Below are 26667 nucleotides of genomic sequence, written 5' to 3'. Positions count from 1 at the left end.
AGAATGAATATCTATAATCTACAAATAATAAAAACACAAGCGAGAACAAAGTTGACCAAAATTAAGAAGTTGTACCTCATGAAAAAGTAAAAATGGTCAAGAAACATAATAGATACTCAATTTTAGTAATAACTAGACTAGTGCAAGTTGAAACTGAAATATTTTATTTTAGTGTATGTATTTCTGTATTATTTTCGTTGTGAGAAATGATTATTATGTAAATAAAACATTTTTAATTAAAAATATTTACCAATAAGACAGGCCAAAAAAACAGTGTCTTGTTTCAATCTGCATTTCTTTGACTATTAGTGAGGCCAAACTCTTTCAAGTTTATTGACTATTCTGTTTCTTTTTCTTTCTTTTTAAATAAATTGCTTTTTGTACACATACCTCCAAACTGGGTTTTTTCTTAAGTATTTGATAGTACTTCACATATATTAAAGTGAATAATTCATTGTCGTGTATGTTGTAATTATTTTTTCCCAGTTTGTCAAACACCTTTGAGTTCTGTTTATGGTTTCTGTCTTTGCCTTTATGCTGAGAAAGTAGTCCCTCACCTTGAGATTAGATGAATACTTATTAATAGTTCTCTACAGTTCTTTTGAAATAACACTGTAAAATCTAACTCTTGCCGAAACCGGTTTGGCTCAGTGGATAGAGCGTTGGCCTGTGGACTGAAGGGTCCCGGGTTCGATTCTGGTCAAGGGCATGTACCTTGGTTGCGGGCACATCCCCAGTGGGAGGTGTGCAGGAGGCAGCTGATCGATGTTTCTCTCTCATCGATGTTTCTAGCTCTCTGTCCCTCTCCCTTCCTCTCTGTAAAATATCAATAAAATATATTTTTTAAAAAAATCTAACTCTTAACAGGAAACTTTTAGTTTATAGTATAAGGGAAGAATTTTATGTTAAGTGTTTTCGATATATTAGCACCATTTGCAATATTACCCTTCAGTTAGCAGCTGATGTGAAATGTCATCTTTATCCTGTGCTATATCCTTACATATCCTGGGATATATTTCAGAGTTTGGATGACTGCTTACTTTATCTACTAGTTTATCCCTGCATTAATGCCATACTACTTTAGTATGTAGTACTAACTTTAATACATGGTGGTAGCAGACCTCTCATTTCATTAATTTTGCTTTTTGTTTTGGGGGGAGTTGGATTTCCATTTATTTATTCTCTTGGAAAACTTCTTAAATAACTTAGTCAAAGTTGTTTTATTTTTTTAAAGCACAACTGGGTTTCTGAGTAAGTCCTACATTAAATAGGTAGATTAAGATGAGAAGAACCAACACATTTTCTATATTAAATTTTCTCATCCAGGAATATCTTTCCATTACTCATTGTTTCTTAAAGATTTATGATTTCTTTACATTAGAACCTGTGGATTTATTAACTTTATTCCCAGGTAGATATTATTGTTTGTGGGGAGGGGGGGTGTTAAAAAAAAATCTAGCTGACCTTCCTGGCATGCTAACTTCATATCTACACAATTGATGAGCTCACATCATTCTTCTGCCTCCCACTTCTGACACTTATCCCATCTCTAATGGCATAAGATGGTTCAGGAATGGATGACCTTTGGTAATATGGACAGGGATGGTCTAGGTATAAAGGAGAAGTACAGTTCATGGATAGTTACTAGGTATTTTACAGTTTTTATTGCTGTGATGAATAAATCCATCCCACTCCCCATTATACTTTCTAACTGGTTATTGTGGGTATTTGAGAAAACCATTGATTTTGGGATATATTATTGCATCTGGCTACAATCCTTAGAGTTCTTACTAGTAATCATAATTCTTCAGTGCATTCATCTGCAAATAATGATGTTTTATCCCTTTTCCCCAATATGTATCATACTTATTTCTTGTTCTTCCCTTTCCCCATCCTTGCTTCTCCCTTCCTTCCTCCTCCCCACTTCCCCAGTCAGGGCTTCCAGACCAGTGTTAAATAGAAGTGGTAATCAGGACCAACTTCAATGGCACACAGCCTGTGCTTTCAGACAGGCCCTACCTGCAGAAGACACACACACTTAATTTCCTGTGTTAAAATTCTTTTATGTATTTATTCATTTTGAGGGAGGGGAGGGCAGGTAGGAGGGATAGAAACATTGATTTGTTGTTCCACTTATTTATGCATTCACTGGTTGATTCTTGTATGTGCCCTGATCAGGGACTGAACCCACAACTTAGGTATGTGCCTTAACCGGGAATCGAACCCATGAACTTTTGGTGTACAGGTTGTCACTCCAACCAACTGAGCCATACCAGGCAGGGCAAAATAGTTAGTTTTAGAGAGAGACTCATAGAGACTAGGCTGACAGCTGGGGGGAGGGGTTTACTGGAGAGAGGTCATGGAGGGATTGAGCAAAAAAAACCACAACTCACGGAGATGGACAACAGAGTGGTGATTGCTGGGGTAGGGAGGTTGGGGGAAGTGGAGGAGGGTAAGGGGGGATAAATGGTGATGAACTGAGACTTAACATGGGTTGATGAACACATAATATAATATACAGATGATGTGTCATAGAATTGTACACCTGAAACCTGTACAATACAATTAATCAGTGTCACCCCAACAAAATTCAATAAAAGTAAATAAATAAATAAGTACAAAAAAAAAAAAAAAAAAAAACAAAAAACCCACACCCAACAATTTAGTTTTGTGCAGAATTTCCATTGTTTTGGTAAGAACTAAATACACACACATATGAGCTACCAAATGTGAATTTTGTAATTTGGTGATTCTGCATATAAGATAAATGCTCCATATTTGCATTTAAAACTTCCACTGCACAATATAAAGATGAATGATAAAATTGTTGCTAATAATTTAAATGTTTCTTTTTTTTTCCTCTTTATTTATAAGGGAATTAAACAAGTAAAAACACCAGACCAAATTGAAAAGACTGCACAATCAAGAAAAAAGCTTTTTTAAGTACTTAAAAAACAACAACAATTAATTTTAGAGAGAGGAAAGATGGGAGGGAGGAAGGGAGGGAGGGAGAGAAACATCTGCACATGCCCCAACTGGGGACTGAATACACCACCTTCTGGTGAATGGGACGATTCTCCAACCAACTGCACCACACCGGTCAGAGCTTTACTTTTAACTGCACTGTTCCCCTGTTCTTAAAGAAGGAGGTCCCACATTTTCATTTTGCACTGTGCTTTGTAAATTATATAGCTGTTCCTGGGACTTACAATGGGTATTTTTTTTTTTTGTTTTAGGCTTTATTGGAACTGTCTCTGGTTAAACCTCACTCTTTACAAAAGGGTCATCACAGAATTGTTATTGTAGAAGACTGGAAACACCTACATGTCAGTCAAAGGGGGCTGGTTAAGTAAATTATAGCACCGCGAGTCAATGGACTACTGCACAAATGTAAAAAGGCATGAGAACTCTCCGTATATATCATTAAAAACACTGTTGACTGAAAAAGATATATGTGAATATATGCTATATAGATTTTTGTTGTTGTTGTCAACCTCACCTGAGGATATTTTTCCATTGATTTTTAGAGAAAGTGGAAGGGAGGGGCAGAGACACAGAGAGAGAAACATCGATGTGAGAGAGACACATCGATTGGTTGCCTCTCCCACACGCCCAGACCAGGGCAGGGGATCAAACCTGCAACCAAGGTACGTGCTCTTGACAGGAATTGAATCCGGGACCCTTCAATCCGTGGGCTGACACTCTATCCAGTGAGCCAAACTGGCTAGGGCTATCCTATATATTTTAATAAAACAGGGAAATAAGAAATATATATTTGTAATACTTAAAAATTTAAATTTAAAAATTACCTACCAGGTTTTGGGATGGAGGACTGAGGTAGTGAATTAGGGACTAGGCCCACAAAGTTAGATTTTACACCTCCTTGGCCATTAGAACATTTTTCATAGTCAGTGCCAGAGAAATACCTGGTCCATTATTAACCTGGCTATGCAGAATGTGAATTTGAAGAAGCATATTGGTAAGCAAGTGATATTGTTGCATAATGTTAGATATATACTCCAAAATACCACACTTAAAAACAACTGTGATGCCCGGCTGGTGTGGCTCAGTGGTTGAGCATCGACCTATGAACCAGGAGGTCACAGTTCAATTCCCGGTCAGGGCATATGCCTGAATTGCAGGCTCAATCCCCTGGTATGGGGTGTGCAGGAAGCAGCCGATCAATGATTCTTTCTCATCACTGATGTTTATATCTCTCTCCCTCTCCCTTCCTCTCTGAAAACAATAAAAATATTTAAAAAATAATAATAAAAATATAAAAACAACTGTGTTAATTCCACTCCTGATTGTTTAATCCCAAGAAATCCAAGACACTAATTCAAAAAGATATTTGCACCCCTATGTTATTTACAATAGTCAAGATATGGAAGTAACCTAAGTGCTCATCAATAAACTAGTGAATAAGGAAGATGTGGTACATATACACAGTGGAATATTACTTGGCCATAAAAAAGAATGAAATCTTACCATTTTCAATAACATGGATGGACCTAGAATGTGTTATACTAAGTGAAATAAGTCAGACAGAGAAAGACATATACCATATAATTTCACTTACATGTGGAATCTATAAACAAAATAAACAAACAAAACAGAAACAGATTCAGCTACAGAGAACAAATGATGGTTGCCAGAAGGGAGAGGGGTTGGAGGGCTGGGTGGAAAAGGTGAAGGGATTCAGAAGTACAAATTGGTAGTTACAAAACAAGTCATGTGTTGTAGAGTACAGCATAGGGAATACAGTCAATAATCCTATCTAATAAAAGAGTTATATGCAAATTGACCATACCTCCGCTGTACCCACAAGCCATACCCACCAGCCAATCAGGAGCGAGTATACAAATTAACCCAACCAAGATGGCTGCAGCCCAGAGCAAGCAGGAGGCTTGGGTTTCCCGGTACACCCTGGCTGGCCTAGGCCTCCACTCAAGGCTACAAAGTTTCAATTATAGAAGATAAATAAATCCCAACAAAAATGGCGGCAGCCATGGAGCTGGAGAGAGCAGGAGGTTTGAGTCGCCCCCGGCGATGGAAGAAGCCAAGCTTTCTGCACACCCTGGCCAGCCTAGGCCTCCACTCAAGGCTACAAAGTTTCAATTATAGAAGATAAATAAATCCCCCCAAAAATGGCTGCAGCCATGGAGCAAGCAGGAGGCTTGGCTCTGCTCAAGGCTACAATGTTTCAATTATAGAAGATAAATAAATCCCAGATACCAGGGCCTCCGCTTGGGTCGCTGGGGGGTGTGGTTGGCCTGCAAACCACCACAGGCCCCTTGCCCAGGCCGCCCCACACCCCAAGGGAACCCTCACCCTGATCCGGGACACCCTTCAGGGAAAACCAGCTGGCCCCCACCCATGCACCAGGCCTCTATCCTATCTAATAAAAGAGTAATATGCAAATTGGCCATCACTCCAACACACAAGATTACTGCCCCCATGTGGACACAAGATGGCCGCCACAAGATGGCCAGCAGGGGAGGGCAGTTGGAAGGGAACAGGCCTGCAAGGGAGGGTAGTTGTGGGCGATCAGGCCAGTAGGGGAGGGCAGTTGGCGGTGACCAGGCCGGCAGAGGAGGGAAGTTGGGGGCAAACCGGCCTGCAGGGAAGGGCAGTTGGGGGGGACCCAGGCTTGCAGGGGAGAGCAGTTGGGGGGGACCAGGCCTGCAGGGGAGGGCAGTTAGGGGTGACCAGGCCTGCAGGGGAGGGCAGTTAGGGGCAAACAGGCTGGCAGGGGAGCAGTTAGGCTGGCAGGGGAGTGGTTAGGGGGTGATCAGGCTGGCAGGCAGAAGCGGTTAGGGGCAATCAGAAAGGCAGGCAGGCGAGCAATTGGGAGCCAGCAGTCCTGGATTGTGAGAGGGATGTCCGACTGCCCATTTAGGCCAGATCCTACTGGCAGTCAGACATCCCTCCAGGGGTCCCAGATTGGAGAGGGTGCAGGCTGGGCTGAGGGACACACACCCCCCGTGCACGAATTTCGTGCACCAGGCCTCTAGTATTGTAATAACTATATATGGTGTCAGGTGGGTATTAGACTTCTTAAATTATATAAACATCTAACCACTATAGTGTATACCTGATACTAATCTATAATAATAAAAGCTAATTAGACCGGACATGCTTTTGTCCTTCTGAACAAAGCCGGGGCTGCGAGGGAAGTCTGGGTCCTGGCTGCATGCCGGTGGCCGGAGGGAAGCCCGGGTCCCAGGTGCCAGAGGGAAGCCGGTACCAGCAGCCGGGGGAAGGAAGGCCTACTCTTGCATGAATTTCATGCATCGGGCCTCTAGTATAAAATAACAATGAATGGCAACTGTAACTGAAAAAAATTGTGTACATTTACATTTACCTGGACACACACATCCTGCTATATCCCTGCTAGACAAGGGGAAATGTAAGTAGGGTCCAAAACATTTAATCCTATAAAATATGTAAGTAAATTCTGTAAAATAAGAGCAATAAAACCTTTCAGGCAGTCTTCATTCTCAAACAAATAAAAAACAAAACAAAAAACAGGTATAAAGGATAATGAAACTTAAATACACACAAAGGGCTACATTAAACCACGAATCCTAAATGACTATGGGAAGTCACTGTCTAATCATCCACCACCTCTCCCCCACGTAGGAACTGCATCCCATTTTCATTTGAGATCATGAGTTCCTCAGGGTAGCAGGCAAACAAATATATTCTGTACATATATTGTGGGGTATTTACTTTACCTACAGTTTTGTAACACTCTTAAGATCTTGTGAGAAAATAATGCTTAATTTTCTCCAGAGGAAGAGTGAGAGATTACGAATAACTGTAATTCCTACTTCAACCCCCCACCAGATGCAAGATGGTCTGCTGGAAGGGGCACTGGCTTTGGAGTGAGTCAGAGATAAGTATGTCTTTGCACGTGCTAACCATTTTGTGTGATTCTCCCCTGACCCTCACTTTCTTCCTCTGTTTATGGACTGGCCTACTCATAACCCTATCATGATAACATCCCCAACTCAGCTCAGGTGCCCCTGTTCCAGTGTCCCTATAGCATCTACTGAAATCTCCCAGTAGATGATTTATTTTGCTATGTTGTCACCTTCTGTTTAAGTGTCTCTCTCATTAGCTCATATGATTCTCCAAGGCAGAAGCTACCTGTGTATTTTTCTATTCCCAGTGCCTAAAATACTCTTGGCAGCCTCTTAATAAATGTCTGCTTAATGCCAAGTAATTTACAGTAGATAAAGAAGTTAAGCTTCACTGACAATTAGAACCAGCCTTAATATCTGGTTAGAGAAACAGGCTGGAAAGTACAGCCTCTTGGTCTGGACCAGTCCAGCCTCAATAGTGCCTTTTTAAGAAACTGTCTGCAAGGAGGTCCGCTCTGCTACTCCAGCAAGCTCCCGTCTTTGCCACATTCTAACCCTTCAACCTCTGGTGAACTCCCTCAGGCTCAACTCTCTTGTTGCTGCTCCAGAGGACACAGTTTTAAACACAGCTGCAAAGCACAAAAGTCATATCCCTAATTCAACAGATTTCAAAAGCCCTTCACAGCACAGATTTCCATCTCTGTTTACTTTCCCAGGAACTTTACAGAATTCTAAACACACTGTTACAATTTTAAAATACTTTTAGATGACAGTAGCAATTACAGAACACCTATTTGTTTTCTGCCTCCAGCTTTTCCCAGGGGACCCAGTGCTGCCATTTTGTTGGTATGTAAATTAATACTGTGTAATGCTCTGGATTGTTTACTGAATTCTTCAAGGCCCAGCTCAAAATACCCTTCTTCACGAAGTTGGGTTCCTTCACAACCCAACTAACTATTTAGCCTTTCTCTGGACTCTGCTTGTACCTGTGTCGACTGTTCTTAGCTCCACATATTTCCATGCCTGGCCACCGTGCTTCTCCCGCTCCTTTGAATCAGATGGCATGTTTCCTGATGTCTGGAGCCCTTTCACAACCAGTTCTCTGTCTGTTGGCTTCCAGCTCCATTCCCTCCCTTGCTCTTGGAGGCTAAAGCTCTGAAAACAAGTTCCCAAGCTTGCCAGCTTGGTTTTTAGTGAAGTTCTGCCAATGGAAGAAACTGGTGTGAGACTGGGAGATGGGAGGAGGAAAGAAACATTTCTGTCTGCTCTGGTGTGTACTGCAGGTAGCACAGTGGCTGATGAATATGGGCTCCGGTTCCTGTTCAGACAGCGCAGTTCCATGGTGGCAGCAGTGTCTGTTCCCAGAGCTTCAGCAACACAGAGTTCCTGTGCTTAGGCTGCCTATTTTGTCGCGCTACTCAATTACTAACAAGAACCTAGAACATAAAAGCCATTGGTCTTCATGGATGCATGCTGGCAGACACAGAGCTAATGGCCTAACTCTGGTAGTGGAAGCTGCTTCTTGTTCAATGAAAGGGTTAAACAGCCCTGAATTTTGAGCCTAGAGCTCCAGCTCTAGTTACTATCATTTAAGCAGAGGTAGAGCCAAGGATAAGGATGGAGAGTGACTTATGAGAGCTTATGTTTTCTAGAAGAACTAGGACACCTAAGAAGGGAAACGAGACCCATGTAATGCTAAATAGCACAGTCTAATATCAGTGTGAAGTGCTTACTGCTCCCCCAAGTCTTACTAACTGCATATTCTCTATTCATCTACAAGACTCATAAGAAGAGCTATTTAAAAGGAAAAAAGAAATGCAAATGGCCCTTAAACATATGAAAAGATGCTCAATTTCTCTCATAAGAGAAATGCAGTTAAAAAATTCATGGAGATACCATTTTTCACCTATCAAATTGGCAAAAAATCCAGAGGTTTGACAATATGTGCCACATACATTGCCAATGAGAATTGTAAAATGGTGCAATCCTTATGAAGATGAATTTGGAAATATCTAGCAAAATTACCCATGCATTTACCCTTTCATCATGTAACCCTCTTCTCAGGATCACAAAAATATATTAGCAAAAATAAAAAGACTTATGCACAAGGCAACAGCACAATTTCTAGTACCAGAAGACCGAAAACAACCCAAATGGTTCATCAATATATAACTGGTTGAATAAATTACAGTATATATACACTAATGAATACCATGCAGCTATAAAAGGAATCAATAATATCTTCCTATATAACCAGCGCTAGGATAAGTGTTAAGTACAAAAAAGCAAGGTGAATTAAGAATCTATAGCATATAGTATGCTACCAATGTTGGGAGGATACAAAATATAAATTATATTACTTCCCATTTTTCAAAACAGAAAGACAACCAAAAAAAACTAAAGGGAAAAAGAGATTCCCTACAGGAGTAGAGGGGACAGGAATATAAGCTTGATTTCTCTAAATATAGCTTTTTTTGTAAATTTGATTTTAGAGACCATGTATATCTCTAAATAAAAGGCTAATATGCAAAGTGTCCCCTCAGGAGTTCGACCGGGAGACCAGGAGTTAAATTGCTCGCTATGATGTGTGCTGATCAACAGGGGGTGGAACGAAGGAAGGCTCTGGCCGGCAGCCAGCAGCCGGCAGCAGGGGAAGGAAGGCCCCAGCTGGCAGCCAGAGGCCCTGATCGCCAGCCAGGTTGAATTTCATGCACCGGGTCTCTAGTATTTTACATAGTTATAAGCAAAAAGCATTTTGAAGGCAATCACTAAATAAGTGAAATGAAACAAATGAATCAAAGTGTATACTGAAATAGTGTCATGATCACACGGAGAATTATTTTAAGTGACTTGAAAACACAGTAATTTTACCATATATATCTCTAGTTGGATATACCCTAAAGGCCCAAAAAGTACTTATAACTGCAAAAATCTTAAAACTAATTTCAGTAATCATATGGTCCCTGGTAGTATCAGAACTGTAATTCTCAGACTATTTGGTATGTACTGGGGACAAAGCAAATGAATTATTGTGCTGTATTACGATAACCAAGATTTTCAGTTGGAAAAAAGGATATGAAAGATCAAAAGGTGAAACAGAAACTTTGGGTACTGAATTTTAATTAGAAGTGTTAGCATGCACTCATGATATATTTTACATGTTAAATATATATGCACATATTTCTGAATTCTGTCCATTGAAAATGCCTAGTAATAAAGACCAGCCCAATTGCAAGTACTTCGACTGAGGTTTCTAAATGTCATTTTCCACTTAAAGGAACCAGGGCTTCTTGCAGAAATGGCTGATTCCAGATCAGGGGCAGGAGACGTACAAGGTGAACCTGGTACATTTTGTCCTGCCAGAAATCAAGGAACTATTAAGGACTACTGAGGTTGTGTCAGAAAGACTGAAGAGCAAATCTGAAGAGGCTAAAAGATGAGGACAATTTGAATATCAATGAGTACAACTGATTAAAAGATATTAAATTTGTTTAATCCCATAAACTCAAAATAATATGTACTCCCGCTCCAAAAGGAAAACTCCACAAAAAACCTCACTGATCAACTTTGGAGGATGCCAGGTAACCATCTCTTCACTTTAAGAACTGGTAAATAAAAAGAAAGGATGTAATAGTTATCCTTTTCTTCCTGGGCAAATCACATCTCAGGATTATCAAAAGAGTATTGAGAACTTTTCTCTCTTTCTAGCTACTAAATGAAGGAATGATAGAATTAGCTGTAACTATTTTGCAGTTTTAAATAGTTGTGAATGAATATCCAAAAGGAACAACCAACAATTTTCTGTGTTTCTTGATAAGACACATATACTACCACCTATAGTATCCTATATAATAAAAGGCTAATATGCAAATTGACCAAACGGCAGAATGACCAGTCGCTATGATGCTCATTGACCACGAGGTGGCAGACTCTCAATGCAGGAGCTGCCCCCTGGTGGTCAGTGCGCTCCCACAGGGGAGCAATGCTCAGCCAGAAGCCGGGCTCATGGCTGGTGAGTGCAGCGGCGATGGCGGGAGCTGTCAGTCGTACATCCCCCAAGGTCTCCCTGACTGCAGACTGTAAGACAGTGCAGACCAGGCTGAGGGGACCCCCCCCGCTCCCCAGTGCATGAATTTCATGCACCGGGCCTCTAGTATTCTTATAAAAATAAAACTTGAATCAGATTAATCCTCTACCAGGTTACAAGAAACACAAGAGAGGAACATGTTGAATACTACCATGGGGATTTAATCACCAAAATTCAGGCTGTTAGAAACTCTACAAGATAAAAACCTAGTTTCTTCAACAAATAAACTGGAGATAAAGAGAGATTCGAGAGTTGTAACAGCTATTTATTGAGAGTACAGATTGCATCTGAATTCTGATTTAAACAACCTATAAAAACACATAGATTCACTCCAGACTTTCACCCAAGTAGGGACATTTGAACACTGAATATTAAATACTCATAAAGAATTAATGTTCAATTTTGGGGTATTATAATAATACTAAAGGCCCGGTGTATGAATTTGTGCATGGGTGGGGCCCTGCCACCCAGGGGGAGGGGACGCGGGAAGTTGGCCCGGCTGGCCCCACCCCCTATCAGGGTGGGGGGGCCGATCAGGGGCGGGGTCAGATGGGGGGAGGTGCTGTGGGCAGTTGGCTGGTCAAGGGGACAATGGCATATTAGCCTTTTATTGTATAGGATTATAATTACGGCTACAAAAAGGAGTCCTTACTTTTATAGATACATTTTGAAATATTTATGGATAAGATGAAAAAAAGGCTGGGGATTGCCTTAAAAATAATCTGCTGGGGAGGAAGTAGGCAATGTATAGATAAGCTAAGTTGTCTGTGAGTTGACAGTTCTTTAAGCTGGGTGGTGAGTACTGGTCTATCTGAATAACTAATAGGTTATTCAAGAAGTGAATTTAAATACGAGATTAAGGCAGCTGATCGATGTTTCTCTCTCACCAATGTTTCTAACTCTCTATCCCTCTCCCTTCCTCTGTAAAAAAAAAATCAATAAAATATAATTTAAAAAATAAAAATAAATAAATAAATACGAGATTAAATGCAAAGAAATTTTGGCAATGATTATGAAAAAGTGGAAGGACTTGGCACAAAAAGTATAGTGCCAAGGCAAAACAGACACATTCTTTGGGAGACTGAATGCTTATAAAATAGCAGTCATATCTATTCTAATATTCCTTCCATGCCTCACTAGTAAGACAGGTTCACGCTCCTATATACTACTAGAAGCCGGGTGCATGGATTCATGCATCGATGGGGTCCCTCAGCCTGGCCTGCAGGGATTGGGCCGAGAACGGTTCTCTGACATCCCCCGAGGGGTCCCAGATTGCGAGATGGCGGTTCTTGGGTGATGCACCCTGGAATCAAGCTCTCACCTCTGGTTCTGGGTGTGCATCTGCCTCCTGGTGGTCAGTGCATGTCATAGCTACTGGTCAGACAGTCAAATGGTCGGCCAGTTGCTTAGGCTTTTATATATATAGACTAGAGGCCTGGTGCACAACATTCGTGCACTGGGGGAAGGGGGTCCCTCAGCCTGGCCTGTGCCCTCTCGCAGTCTGGGACCCCACAGGGAGCGGGCCTAAGCTGGCAGGTGAACATCCCCCGAGGGGTCCTTAGCACTGCCTCAGAGGCAGGAGAGGCTCCTGCCACTGCCGCTGCGCTCGCCAGCTGTGAGCCTGGCTTCTGGCTGAGCAGTGCTCCCCCTGTGGGAGCGCAATGACCACCAGGGGCAGCTCCTGTGTTGAGCGTCTGCCCCCTGGTGGTCAGTGTGTGTCATAGTGACCAATTGTTCCTCAGTTCGATTTGCATATTAGCCTTTTATTATATAGGAGGATACTCCTAATGAAAAGGAGACAGTCATCACAGGCTGACTCCGAGGCGAGAATACCTCCCAGCATGGTCCAGAAGCAGCCACCGCATGAAGGAGAGGATGAGGTGGGAGCATGCTGTGAGGGGGTCTGACACTCAGAACTGGTCAGTGTGGTTAAAGTTCCCATGGATACATGAGCCCACACAGCTCCCAAGCTTCCCCATGAATCTGTAAAAGTGCAGCAGCATGAAGAATGACATGCTGTCAACAAAAATGGGACAGAAACCCTTTGGTAGAAGAAGACTAAAATCTTATAGAGCTAATGTCATTTATTTTTATTTATGTTTTTCCTGGAATCATTATACATTTTAAATAATAACATTAAAATTTGATTTTAAAAAACGCAAACATTTTTAAAGTAATTTTAAGGCGTATACGGAGAGTACTCCTCTAATTAAGAGTAGCCTACACTATGAAACAATGACCACGAACTGTGAAAGAAAGAAGTTCTGAATCTTGAAACATCAAAGTAGGGTTTGATACCCTATTCACGAAGACATTATTTTAGTTTTGCTCTTTTTCCCTCATGAGAACCTGGAGTTTGTATCAGAGGTTCTCAAGGAAGGAGTGCACATTTCGCAGGATGTGGAGAGGAATAAGCAGTCGTCAGCTACAATTTAAAAGTAACTCCGGGTGGTTCTGAAACTCACTTTGTCCCCATAGAGGGCCACTCCTTTCTCCAAGCCCCCTGTAGAGTGGCTGGCTGAGACCTGTGTGCTGCCAAAATTTACCTGAAGTTATCACATGGAAGGCTGGCAATTACTATTTCAAACACCCCTTTCAACTAAGCAGAGCTACCATGTCAGACAGGTATACCCTCAGGATTCACACACCTCCCTGCTTGCCCAGCAAGGGGGCAGTTGTGAGCTATGAAGATAGCAGGAGGAGGACGAGACTGGATCCCATTGCAGGCCACCTGCCCATATGTGCACCACACACCTGCCCACCTGCACCACTGCTCCCATCTGGCTGAGGGGGGATGATAGGCAGATGACTGCAGTGTTCTTCGCAGTCAGACTTGTGAGCACCACAGAAAGGGCGCGACGAAAAGTGTTTGACCAGACACCAAAAACACTTCTTGCATCTCTGTAGTCTTCTCTCACCCCTGACACACCTGAGACGATCATGGCTTCAGATTATGCTGACTAGTTCAGTGTAGACACAACACACAGACCAAGAACAGCCTCACTACAAGTAATCCTGAGTTTAATTCCTATAACAGCCTCTCATGCCAGATCATCCTGTTTCTTCGATAATTACTGTGTCCACAAATCTGTTCTTTCTCCAATAAAAATGGGGTCCTTTTTAAAGTAGGTGGCAACTTCTATGCAGTACATTCAAAACTGCAGTGCACTGGGTTGAAATGAGTAGACAAATGCTACACATCTTAAGACTATGAAGGTGGTCTTGTTTCTAAGATTCTTCCCAGGGAGGATTGCCATAACCACACACAGTGAGGTCTGAAGTCTATGAGAGAACCTGGAGAGGACCTGAACCCTCCTTATAGCCCCATCACCAATATTCCACACAGCCTACAAAATTAAAAACCTTGATAATATTAGGTAAGGCTTTAGCACTGTTAGTTTTCAAATTACTTAATAGTTACAAAAATTACTAACATTTATATTTGTATGAAAAACCATATCCATAACAAATTTAAAACCAAATTATTTATTTTAGTTGAGCTCTAAAAGTTCTCTGTGTTGGAATAATTTCTACTCGTACTGTTTTATTAATACTACTCTCCTATATTTCCATGATAAAGGATTACATTTAGGGGATAGCAGGTGTTAGGAAAATGTAGACTGATGACGAAAGAACTAGAAAGCATTTGCAAGTTATACTCGTCTTTCCCATCTAGTCACTGCTGTGATTTTAGGATCTCTGTCACTATGCTGTGTCCCAGCATGGACAGGACTTGAGAAGGGGAGGAGAAATGAGTCATTTGTGAAGGCAAAAACTTCTATTTTGCAGGGACATCTCATCCCCCACCTGAACCCCTAGTGTGCATGTTCCATGAGGCTATGGTAAAGGCACAGATTTAAGAATCTAATTAGTCAAACCATGATCCTGGTGAGAGCTGAGTAAAAACCTGTGGGCATGGGAAAAAGGAACAAAAAGGAAAAGCTACTCGTGACATCTAGAATGCCAAGACCTGGTGGGACTGTACACAATGCCAGACCACATAGTACCTAAAACAAATACAAAACACAACAGAAAGCAACCAAATAACCAAAGTTTAAAATATACCATTTGGAAAGATCAATCAGGAAGTACTTCCCACAAGGTAACCTGACTTTCACAATGACAATTCAGTTACTCTGGTCTTATTCAAATCCATAACGAATTTAAAACCATTTTCTTAAGGTGAACTTGGCTAAACAGGGCAAATACAGACTGAAAAGAACATACACTCATACCAAATCAATGCCAAAAATACGTGCATAGCCTTGGAAAGTATGAGCACTAGATCACTGTTATACAGACCTCCTCCCTGATCTTACTATCATTAAGTACAAAAAAGCCTTCGGTATGAAAGGCTTTGCCCAGCTGTCATAAGCATTCCCCACATAGCAAATCTGAACAAATCACTAGAACATTTCAATTCTTAACTACTAGAAAAATATTGATATTCTTTTAAGTTTACTGTTATTATTTTGACTTCTTCTAAAAATATAAGCCCTCCCCTGTGTCACTCAGCTTTAAGGCATTCAAACCAACCAAATTTCTTAGTCAAAGGTGATTAAGAGATGAGGTAAGGGAATAAAAAAAATACTTGAAAATAAAATATCTAAGCAGATGTACAAAATGTAGCTGTAATACTTACCTATAAGGCCCTTCTCGAGAGTGAAGGTTTGGTTTGTAAACATGCATTCAAAAGCCACGATGTGAAAAATCTTGTTCACTGTGTTGTGAGTCCCAACTATTCGAATATATCTGGGGGTAAAAAGAAAAGAATTTTTGTTGAAGAAAATGAGCTTCCATCACAACCAATCCAAAAATAACAGAGTAAGACATATTACATAAACATACAGTGTACCAGGGCCTGGACTAAAGGAGACTTTGAACTTGACTTCAGACCTGTACCTGCTCCTTAGGGCTAGCTCCAACTGAGCCTTAGAAGAATTACAACAAAATTAGGAAGACAGCACTTTCCAGAGAATTAAATAGACTTAAGATTTTATTTACCTAGAAAATCAAACCACGTACTGTTCAGCTCAAATCCTGAACGTCAGTACAACTATACATCTATGAGACATTTACGCTGGAGAATAACAAACCGCTTCTATCTTTGCCTGTGGTTAGGAATGTGCCTGTACACAGGTGCACAAACACATAGAAAATCAAACACTTTCCAATTCAATGAAAGTTTTCATCCATTGGAGACAAATACATGAAATCAATATTGCTTTCTTGCTTAAAAGAAACATCCACAGAACCACTGGAAAACACTCACAGTTTCTTGTATTTTAATACTGCTCCCAAATCGTTCTTAGGAAGTAATCCTCCCCCCCCCACTCCCCCCCCCACACACACACACACACACTGCCTTTACTACTGGGAAGCCTTCTCCTGACCAGAGGAAGTGATCTGCAGAGGTGACCCAGCCTGCTCTGCACCTCCCTCTGGGCCACACAGATCTGGCATCTGCACACAGTGCAGAGTTACACAAGGCAGCTCTTGAGCATCTTGGCCTGTTCCCCCTCTGTATCTCCCTGGAGGCTTCACCTCCAACAAACAAGCATTAACCTTGGAGTGACTTGCTCCTTTCACTCTCCAAAGGGACCTGACAGTTCACAGGTTAATGAACAGACAAACTCATTCTTCTGAGTGCCACACCAGGAATGTAACACATTCTTACTGGAATTCAAAGGAAGAACCAGGAAAAATAACTAGATTAACTGATGACGCTCTCCCAAATTATGAACTATGCACTCTGTAGGACAGGGCATATTAAACACACAGATTTCAATTAGGAGATGACAGACCAGGCCAGGGTTCAGCTCTATCCTCTCTCCACTGTGTAAAGCAACCTTCAACTTAGATGATACAATTTTACTTCTGAGTTAATCGCTATTCACTAATTTGGTAATTTCCTTACATTTCTCATCACTCCACGTTAACTGTATAACATAAATGCCAATTTTAAAAATTCTCATTAAGGAGACTAGATTTGGGGGTTTTATATCATGGGCTATTTTCCCTCCTGTTTCTTCAAGCCTGAATCTCACAGCGTTCCCTGTGCACCTCATTTAGCCATCTGTTCCTTGACACGAGCTGATCACTCATCTTCACAACCAATATAAATGCCATCTCCTGGACTGGCCGTTCAGCATGCCCACAGCCATTGCAGGAGACACTGTGCTTCCCGTGTGGAGTGCCAGGGCAACTGGTCCGTCACCAGAACCCTCTGGTGAAGCAGGAAGCTGGCCCTGATCTATTTTCTTTAGCCCTCAAGGTAGATAGAAGGTGCTAAATTTCCTGGGTTTGGGTGGGTTCTTTAAAAGAAATTCTAGATGGTGTGGGTAGAACAGATTGCGTTGTTCTTTACTGCTAATGGTGACACTGGGCTTTCTGGAAGGGAAGGGGTATGTTAAGGCTGGCACCTTGGCCTGAATATAATTTTGTCCATTTCCTTAAAACCACAGAAACACAACCAGCATAGCATTTTCAGCTGCTCATGGTCATGATAGCCTGAGTGCTGCTGTCTGCAGCGTGGAGGGGATGGAGGGATGTGGTTTGGTGCAATTTGATCAGACCACTCTCCTGCTCCCTAGGTCAAGCCTCCACCAGAGGAGAGACAGCTCTCCTAATACTGCGCAAGGCAGAGGAGCCAGACAGCAACCAACAGGGCCTTTCCCCTTGGCAGTTCTCAAGGTTAAGAGTCCCAGTGACTAGGGATGCAGTATGATCCCTCTCCCTTTCCCTCTTTTTAAAACATGATATGGAACCAAGTTCTCCAAGTTTAGGTAATAGTCATTTCCTAAAATTTACCTACCCTGGTGCAAATGTCAGGAATTGGAGAAAATATGCAACCTTCCTTTCCCTCGTTCCCTAATTAGAAGAAACTGAAAATAAAAATTGTACTGGAATAAATTTCACAGCCTTAATGATAGTGTTTGTGATAACAAACAAGATAATACTTATGGCTGGAAAAGCACGAGAGAGGCCTCCAGATAAAAAGTTCTATATAAATGAAGATAATGTTATCTCTGCTGCATAATCCTGAGGTCAAATTAGCAATTCACCACTGTATGTTACACTTCTCGATTAGCCTGTTCTATGTAATGCTCATAACAAGTTTAATTATTCTACTTCTACAATACTTTGTAAGTCTCCAAAAATTACAGCATAATTTACAAAAATGGCATAAAGTCCCTATTCAAATACACATTTTTAAAAATGGTAACGAAGTCAAGAAACCATGCTCCTTTTCTCCAGCAAGGAGCTGCTGGCATAGGACTCTGTCCTTGACTGAAGATGATCTCGACTAGAACTAGCAAGTAGGCTTCAACTCATCCCCCAACTTCGCAACTGGCAAGGTGGCCTGGAGCTCTACATTGCGAACTTCGAGGTCCTGTGCAGCTCAAGTGAAGGGGGCCCCTGATCCATGAGCAGTGTCTCCGGGGGGAGGGAGGTAGCACAGATATTCTCAATGGAGCTCACAATGGAGCCTCCCGAAGCAGATGGGATGTTATTATTACCTGAGATATTGAAAAGCCAAGGGATGGGGATGGGAAAGAGTCCTCTCTCATTCTTTTACTTTTCTTGAAAAACAAAGCAAACTTGCTCTGGGTCATAACATCTAAACCAGAGAAGTAACTACCATATTTTTTTCTGTCACAAATTTTTGAATAAGAGGCAAAGTTTAAGATTAATTTTTTTCCTTTCAACACCATCTCTCCAATGCACAGTCAGACTCTGATTTAACCTGATAATCAGGGCAGTGAGAGCTCGTGTCTTAGCATCTGTGTTCAGAGAGAGCACTGCTGAAAAATGTAACAGCTACCCTTTGTTCTTGGTCCTCAACAGCAGATCAGACAGTTGAAAGATAATTAAACTTTCAACAGTGCTAAGGAAGGCAGATATGCAACAGATTGGCCATTTCTTGTGAGGATGAATGCTGTCCACATGAGCCCTGGTGTAACAGTCTGTTTCCAAAATTCTCCTCCCTTCCCTATGTTAGTTGTCTTCTAGTTACGGACAAAGACTGGATCCCGAACATGGTTCAGAAAAGGGTGTTTCAATGCAGAAGTTTCTAGAAGCTATGATAGTGTGAGTGAAAACAGGTTCTGTCTTTTTTTAATCAAATGAAATCTAAAACCACCAAGGTTGGCACTCTAGAATTGAAAGGCACTATGGAGTTTTGAAGAATGTGCTTTAGAGTCTAACAGAGCCAGGTTTGTAGCCCAGCCCATCATTTAATTCGCTGTGTCACTTGGGGGGAAATGCTTTAAACCTTTGTAAGCTTTCATTTCTTTCTCTATAAAGTGAGGTCGGTAACAGAGACCTTATAGGACATTTAAATGAGGTAAGCATGTAACATGTCTAATGCAGGGCTTGGCAGAGTAGGATATCTTTAAATAGAAATTTAAAGAGTAGATCATTGGGTACAGAGGGTCTTTGTTTGAACTTTGAGAAAACTGGTTGTCTGGGCAAGAATTCTTAACTGTGGATGCTAAAATGGTGCATCTGTAAGGAGGGAGGCCCAGGGGCAGACTTCAAGAACACAGACAGGGCCTCGTCCTTGCTCTTGGGGCATGAGAGCGAAGGCACTGAGGGCCACAGTAAGAAGATGACCTGGCTCTAAAGTATTTCCCACTTCAAGGCCCTAATCTTTAGAAAAGCCTATTTATAATACCCTTGACCTGACTCAGCTATGCATGAGAAGGCAAGGCAAGAATCCTCTGCCCATATTTGGTCCAGCAACCCACACCCACAGAAAAATTTCCTTTTTGTGTAAACCCTAAAAGTTTAAGGAAAATAAATTTCCTAACAGTAGATATCATAATACTGTGACTTACAGGAATTTTGCTTTGGAGGTTTCACTGCATTCCCTGCTTGCTCTGGGAAGGTACAAATTCCTGTTCTTAACCTATATTTCCATCATTTCTTATCAGGATGCTACCAGTTTAATTTCAAAGTCATAAACATTACATCTTTAACATCCTAAAGAAAAGAGAAACAAACAGCAACTTGTACATTCCTACTTTAAACCCTTGATATTTATTCTCTAGTTTTTGATTCTGGTGGAGTACAAGCCTATTTGTAGCAGTTTCTACTACAAGATCAAATTGAATTCTGTAAGAAATATTTAAATGAGCTCTCATGGGATCAACTAAAGTCAAAATCCATCAGAATTCTATTCTTTGGTAAATAAAGTTTTATTCTCAAAGTGGACTTCATATTCTTGGGTTAAACAAAGACTCTTGAGAAAACTAGAATTAGCCTAAGACTCCTGCATGAGAAGGGATGCCTAACATTTTGGCTCTCTCTCTTGAGGTGGCCACAGAGAACTCTAGGGAGAAAAACTGTTCTTAGCTGTGGACAGATGCAGTGACGGAACAAAACCTTTAGCTATAGCATTTACTAGGGACTTGGGACCGTGTGGGATTTGGATTCATCATTTCTATGATTTCCTATTGGACTTTTCCTCTCAAGGACATACTAAGAATGTATATAAATAATTCTCTAACCCAAAAGCAGGTAATATCTGTGGGTTTCCCCAGTATGAAATTTTTCTTCTAGTTCTGGGTACAATGTTAGTGCTCTTATAATCAAACCACACTGGAAGGGAAGTGAATTCAGGTCTTGTTGCTAAGGCAGCGAGTGGAAAACAGTTTACTGCCAGAATGACAAAAAGCTTCTAGAAAAAGCATGTTGCAACAGAAAAGATTTGTTACTCTTAGAGAACCTTCCCTCTGGCTGATCTGTGGAGCCATGATTCTCCTCTACTGACTTCAGCAAAGGCCCCAGCAGTGCTTGCTTATTTGGGAGAGGAAGAATTTTGAAAGGCTAAACACTGTGTCCCGAGTGAGCCTAAGCAGAGGCTACTGTCTCAGAGAGCAGTCCTGACAGTGGGACTGTTAGCCCTGCAGAGGGAGCGATCATGTTCCACCACCTCCAATATTCAACCTGAAGGGCAAATCAAATGAGAAGTCATCTTATGTTTCAGAGAAAACTGATGCTATGCAGAATCAAGTATGCAGAGGGGGTAAGATGGGCAAATAATTACTAACACATCAGAACCCAGTGCTTCCAAAATAGATAGTCATTCCAACTTTAGAGATAAATATTTGTGCTGTTTTTTATTTGGAGGAAATAAATGAATTTTGGACAGTAGTAGGCTTTTTTCCCACCTCCAAGTACATAGAACCTAAAACCTGCCATAAAAATATGCCTTAAACTTGTGAAATTACTAGAGGCCCGGTGCACAAAATTCATGCACGGGTGTGTGTATCCCTCAGCCTAGCCTGCACCCTCTCCAATCTGGGACCCCTGGAGGGATGTCCGACTGCCTGTTTAAGCCCGATCCTACACGGGCAGTTGGACATCCCTCTCACAATCCAGGGCTGCTGGCTCCCAACTGCTCGCCTGCCTGCCTTCCTGATTGCCCCTAACCGCTTCTGCCTGCCAGCCTGATCACCCCCTAACCACTCCCCTGTCAGCCTGATTGATGCCTAACTGCTCCCCTGCCAGCCTGTTTGTCCCTAACTGCCCTCCCCTGCAGGACTGGTCACCCCTAACTGCCCTCCCCTGCAGGCCTGGTCACCCCTAACTGCTCTCCCCTGCAGGCCTGGGTCCCCCCCAACTGCCCTCCCCTGCAGGCCTGGTCCCCCCCAACTGCTCTCCCCTGCAGGCCTGGGTCCCCCCCAACTGCCCTTCCCTGCAGGCCTGGTCGCCCCCAACTTCCCTCCTCTGCCGGCCTGGTCACCCCTAACTGCCCTCCCCTGCAGGCTTGATCGCCCCCAACTGCCCGCCCTTGCAGGTCTGGTCCCTCCCAACTGCCCTGTCTGCTGGCCTGATTGCCCACAACTGCCCTCCCTTGCAGGCCTGCTCTCTCCCAACTGCCCTCCCCTGCTGGCCATCTTGTGGTGGCCATCTTGTATCCACATGGGGGCAGCCATCTTGAGCACTGGAGTGACAGTCAATTTGCATATTATTCTTTTATTAGATAGGATAGAGGCCTGGTGCATGGGTGGGGGCCAGCTGATTTGCCCTGAAGGGTGTCCAGGATCAGGTGGGGGCTCCCTTGGGGAGTGGGGCAGCCTGGGCAAGGGGCCGGGTTTGCAGGCTGGCCACGCCCTCTGGCAATCCAAGCAGAGGCCCTGGTATCTGGGATTTATTTACCTTCTATAACTGAAACTTTGTAGCCTTCAGCAGAGCCAAGCCTCCTGATTGATCCGTGGCCGCAGCCATTTTTGGGGGGATTTATTTATCTTCTATAATTGAAACTTTGTAGCCTTAAGCAGAGGCCAAGGCAGGCTATGGCTGCAGAAACTTGGCTTCCTCCATCGCCAGGGGCAACTCAAGCCTCCTGCTCTCTCCAGCTCCATGGCTGCCACCATTTTTGTTGGGATTTATTTATGTTCTATAATTGAAACTTTGTAGCCTTAAGCGGAGGCCAAGGCAGGCCAGGGCAGGCAGAAAGCTTGGCTTCCTCCATTGCCAGGGAAACCCAAGCCTCCTGCTCTCTCCGTGGCTGCAGCCATCTTGGTTGGGTTGATTTGCATACTCACTCCTGATTGGCTGGTGGGCATGGCTTGTGGGTACAGCGGAAGTGCAGTCAATTTGTATATTACTCTTTTATTAGATAGGATATTTGGAGTTAATATAAAAGGTGTTAATTATATTTACATAAATCATATGAAAATGATATAATATGTAAAATGTATGTAATTCATTCAAATTCTCTGCTTATATATTTAATCTTGTAGGTATATTGGGTAAGTCTTCTTTTAATCAAGATTTAATAAACACCTATAAGGTATAAGAAACTGTGTTAATCACTGTGAGGAATGGACCCAAAAGACAGGACATAAACCTACACGTAGAGAAGTTTACAGTGCAGTTTAGAAGGGAAGACTGAAATACCTTGGTAGTAGTGATGAGAAAGACAAAGAGGTATTACCTATTCACACATGGAGTCTAATCTTAAAACACCGAATTTAGCAACATGAACTATAAAAGTCCTCCCTGTATGGAGGGACCAAGAGATGATTATGCTAAGTGAAATAAGCCAGTCAGAGAAAGACAAATATTACACGATCTCATCTATATGTGGAATCTAATGATCACGATAAATTGATGAATAAAATAGAACCAGAGGCATGGAAACATGGAACAGACTGATGAATCTCAGACAGAAAGGGGGCGGGAAGGAGGGTGCTGGGAAAGAGTAGCCAAAGAACTTATATGCATACTTGCATTGCCCATGAACACAGACATAGGGTGGTGAAGGCTTGGGGTAAGGCTTGAGTGGGAACTGGGTGGTGGGAGGCAAGGGGGAGGGCGCATCTGTATACTTTCAACAATAAAGATTTTAAAAAATATAAAAAGCCCTCCCTATAAATGATTCTTGCTTCAAAGACCAAACCAAAACAAACGTGTCTAAAAGAGAAATACCGCCCCCCCCACACACAAATGATCACCGACTCAGCCAGCAAATATTAAATATTAACTGAGCATTTACTGTGTGCCAGTGACTGCTGCTGGATTCTAGGATATGGGACTGAATAATAAAGAGAAAATCTCTTTCCTATTATATTTACCTTTCAGGTCAAGAAATGACAACAAATTTAAAAAAATCAAATAACTACCCAGTGGATGGTAGGTGATCTGTTTAGCATAGAACTTTATAGACGATCTTGCTAAACTGGAAAGATAAACAGTTATGAAACTTCTTTCTGCAGGAATAAAAGAGGGTCAAATGGGAAGGCACAACTAGCTGCCTGAGAACATGGATACAGTGTAAATGAGTCTGAGGTGTAGACACAGTGCACCTATTAGAGATGTTTAACAGGATATAGGCAAAAAAGCTAATTAAGTAGGCTTCTTAGGATCTGGAAAGAGGAACTGATTTGAATTTCATGGGAAGAAATATCTTATTTATTTAATGGTTTAGTTTTCTTTTTATCTTTGCTTTTTTCAGATTGTAATTTTCAAGGGATTATAATGGTAAGTGGAAGATACAAAATAAAAAATGAATAATAGAGAGAGGGATGGAGGGATGGACAGAAAAAGAGGTGGGATAAAGGTAGGGGTGGAGGAGAGAAAGAGAGAAAGAGCATGAATATGAATAACCCAATCCCTTCCCTATTTCTGTTATGTGCTAATGTGAACAAATCCCCATGTGGGAATATTATTAACCAATTTTATTACTCAATAAAACATTTTAAACCAACACAAAGTATATTTTAAGAAATAGAACTAAATTACCAAAAGTTCAACATTTGCATTTTTTCATTAACTTTTCCCCTAGCCTTAGATGCTAGGAGAGGGAGAAAAAATTTCACTAGTTTTATCTTTAAAATGGCTGCATTATCTTTTTCAGTTTATCCAATAGGCTGTGCATTTCCACGAATGTAGACAAATGAGCCTAATGGAATTGTGCACTAGAGAAAAAGCAGAAGAAAATTAAATTTGTTAGTTTTCCTATGAATCTGTAAGAACTCATTTGGTGAATATGACCTGTAACAAGCCTGCATTACGAACATGATGGGTAAGAAAAGTTTCTCTTTTTTTTTTTTTAACCTAAGAGTAGGGTGAATATATGGCATCTATTGTAACAAAATTTTAAGGACTTGGAGTGAAAGATTAAACAGAGAAGAAAGGCAAACAGAAGGAAAAAATTTGCCTCTTCTCAAAGAAAAATCTAAGACTCCAAGAATGCAAACATTTGACACACCGAGAAATAAGACAGGAATCGCCCAAGACAGTCAGAATAACAGAAGTGAAAATTGAGCACCAAAGTCAAAAGAGTAATAAAGAGAGCAGAGGGAGTAAGGAAATCACAAATCTTCACTCCAGATCCCAGAGAAACTAGCACTAGAATTAAAATAAACACTACCATCTTCTGAACACATCCCATGTGCTGGCCTTTGCATGCATTCTTTCCTTTCATGGCAACCCATTACCCACACACCTATACAATCAGGCTGCAGACTGATCTCAAAGCTCCACAGAACATCCATCCCTCAAAGCTTCTGTATTCTTAACATGTTATGTGCTGCAGGCAACAATAGCTCCTCAGTGAAATAACTAAAATATATTTGGGGAAAACAAGCCCAACCCATAAAAGTACCACACTTGCCATCTACTATCCCCAGACTGTTTAATTGCTCACAAAGAAAATCAGGGACCCTTCTTTGCCTTTGGGAAATTCTGGACCTTCACCTAGAGAATGGATCAGGAAAAAAAAATCTAGATATTTACTTAGCACATAATGCAAGCATCAGTATAACTACGTACAAAGCAACCAACCAGAGGCAGAGTTGTCAAAGTAAATACAAATAGTACTACAAAAACTTGAGAGAAGTATTTTTGTCTTGGGTGCCAAACTGGATATGCATAATGTACTATCTCAGGGACTGTAAAAGCTGGAAGCACATGGCTAATCTCACTGTAGAAGCCTGTCCTCCAGGTTTCAATGGCATGAGGATTACTAATTTCAGCATTACTACTATAAAAGATTTTGCTGCTAAAATCTGTCAATGTGTTAGAACTTTAATACAAGAAAAACAGAAAACACAAGATGCTCCAAGTGGCACTATTAGGTGGTCTGCAGAGTCTGCAGCTTACAAGAGGACTGAGCAGACATGGGACAGTTTCAAATCTCACAGTCTGCCCAATCACTTTAAGACACCTCCCCATATTCACACCTTCTGTGTTAGGAGTCCTATGCACTATTGAAGTTTAATTTTGAAGCCTCTCCCCAATTCATATTTCTGGATTAGCAAGCAGGTTGGGAGATAGAGTAGTTGGTAAGAATTTTTTTCCTTTCCCAAAGCTTCTTGAGAGTTCAGCCATTCATGACCTAGACTTTACTGGTACAGCATTAGTGCTAAGCCAGTGATCAGAAAGGAAATGTCAATCCTTACACTTGTTTCAGAAATTTAAGGAAAGAAAAACATATGAGATGAATGCACATAAAGTAAAGTGTGGATTTTGTAAGAGAGGATTTACTTTTTAATAAACAAGAAGATTCTATGGTATTACTAATAGTCACTGCTACTGCTGTGGTGTTTGGACTCCTCATTAAAATAAAACAGACTGTGGAACCTCAGAGGGAAGAGCAGGGAGGAGATAAACCAAAAACTTTGTATACATATATGCATAACCCATGACAATAGGGTGGTGAAGGCCTGGGGTGGGGAGCGGGGCATGGGCTAGAAAAGGTCAATGGGGGGAAAAAGGGGGCTTATGTAATATTTTCAACAATAAAGATTTAAAAAATAAAAAAATAACTGGCTTGAGGAAACTCCATACTGTTTTCCATAATGGCTGCATAAGTCTGCATTCCCACCAGCAGTTCACAAGGGTTCCTTTTTCACCACTTCCTCGATGGCATTTGTTATTTGTTGCTTTATTGATGATAGCAATTCTGACAGGTCTGAGGTGATACCTCATTGTTGTTTTAGTTTGCATCTCTGATGATTAGTGATTTTGAGCATTTTTTTCATATGTGTCTTGGCCATCTGTATGTTCACTTTGGAGAAGTGTCTACTTAGGTCCTTTACCCTATATGCACCCCTATGTTCATAGCAGCACAATTTACAATAGCTAAGATCTGAAAACAACCCAACTGCCCATTAGTAGATGAGTGGATAGAAAAGCTGTGGTACATTTATACCCTGGAATACTACACAGCTGTAAAAAAAAAAAAGGATCTCTTACCCT

The 26667-nt window shown here is 41.5% G+C and overlaps 1 protein-coding gene across 9 annotated transcripts in view; it reads right to left on the bottom strand.

Annotated features, from left to right (window-relative positions):
- The window catches only part of BTBD9 (BTB domain containing 9), a 511095-nt gene that overhangs the window by 145318 nt on the left and 339110 nt on the right, over positions 1-26667 (bottom strand). For all 9 annotated transcript variants that reach the window (XR_013960438.1, XM_080665254.1, XM_080665252.1 and 6 more), the window contains exon 7: positions 15596-15705. Coding sequence is in view for 8 of the 9 variants with exons in the window: in XM_080665254.1 (XP_080521380.1) it covers positions 15596-15705 (110 nt within the window). In the remaining variant the exon portion in view is untranslated. The remainder of the gene's footprint in view (positions 1-15595; positions 15706-26667) is intronic.

The sequence above is a fragment of the Plecotus auritus genome (assembly GCF_963455305.1).
Source record: "Plecotus auritus genome assembly, chromosome: 4".
Taxonomy (NCBI): domain Eukaryota; kingdom Metazoa; phylum Chordata; class Mammalia; order Chiroptera; family Vespertilionidae; genus Plecotus; species Plecotus auritus.
This window is presented reverse-complemented; position numbering and strand designations above follow the sequence as displayed.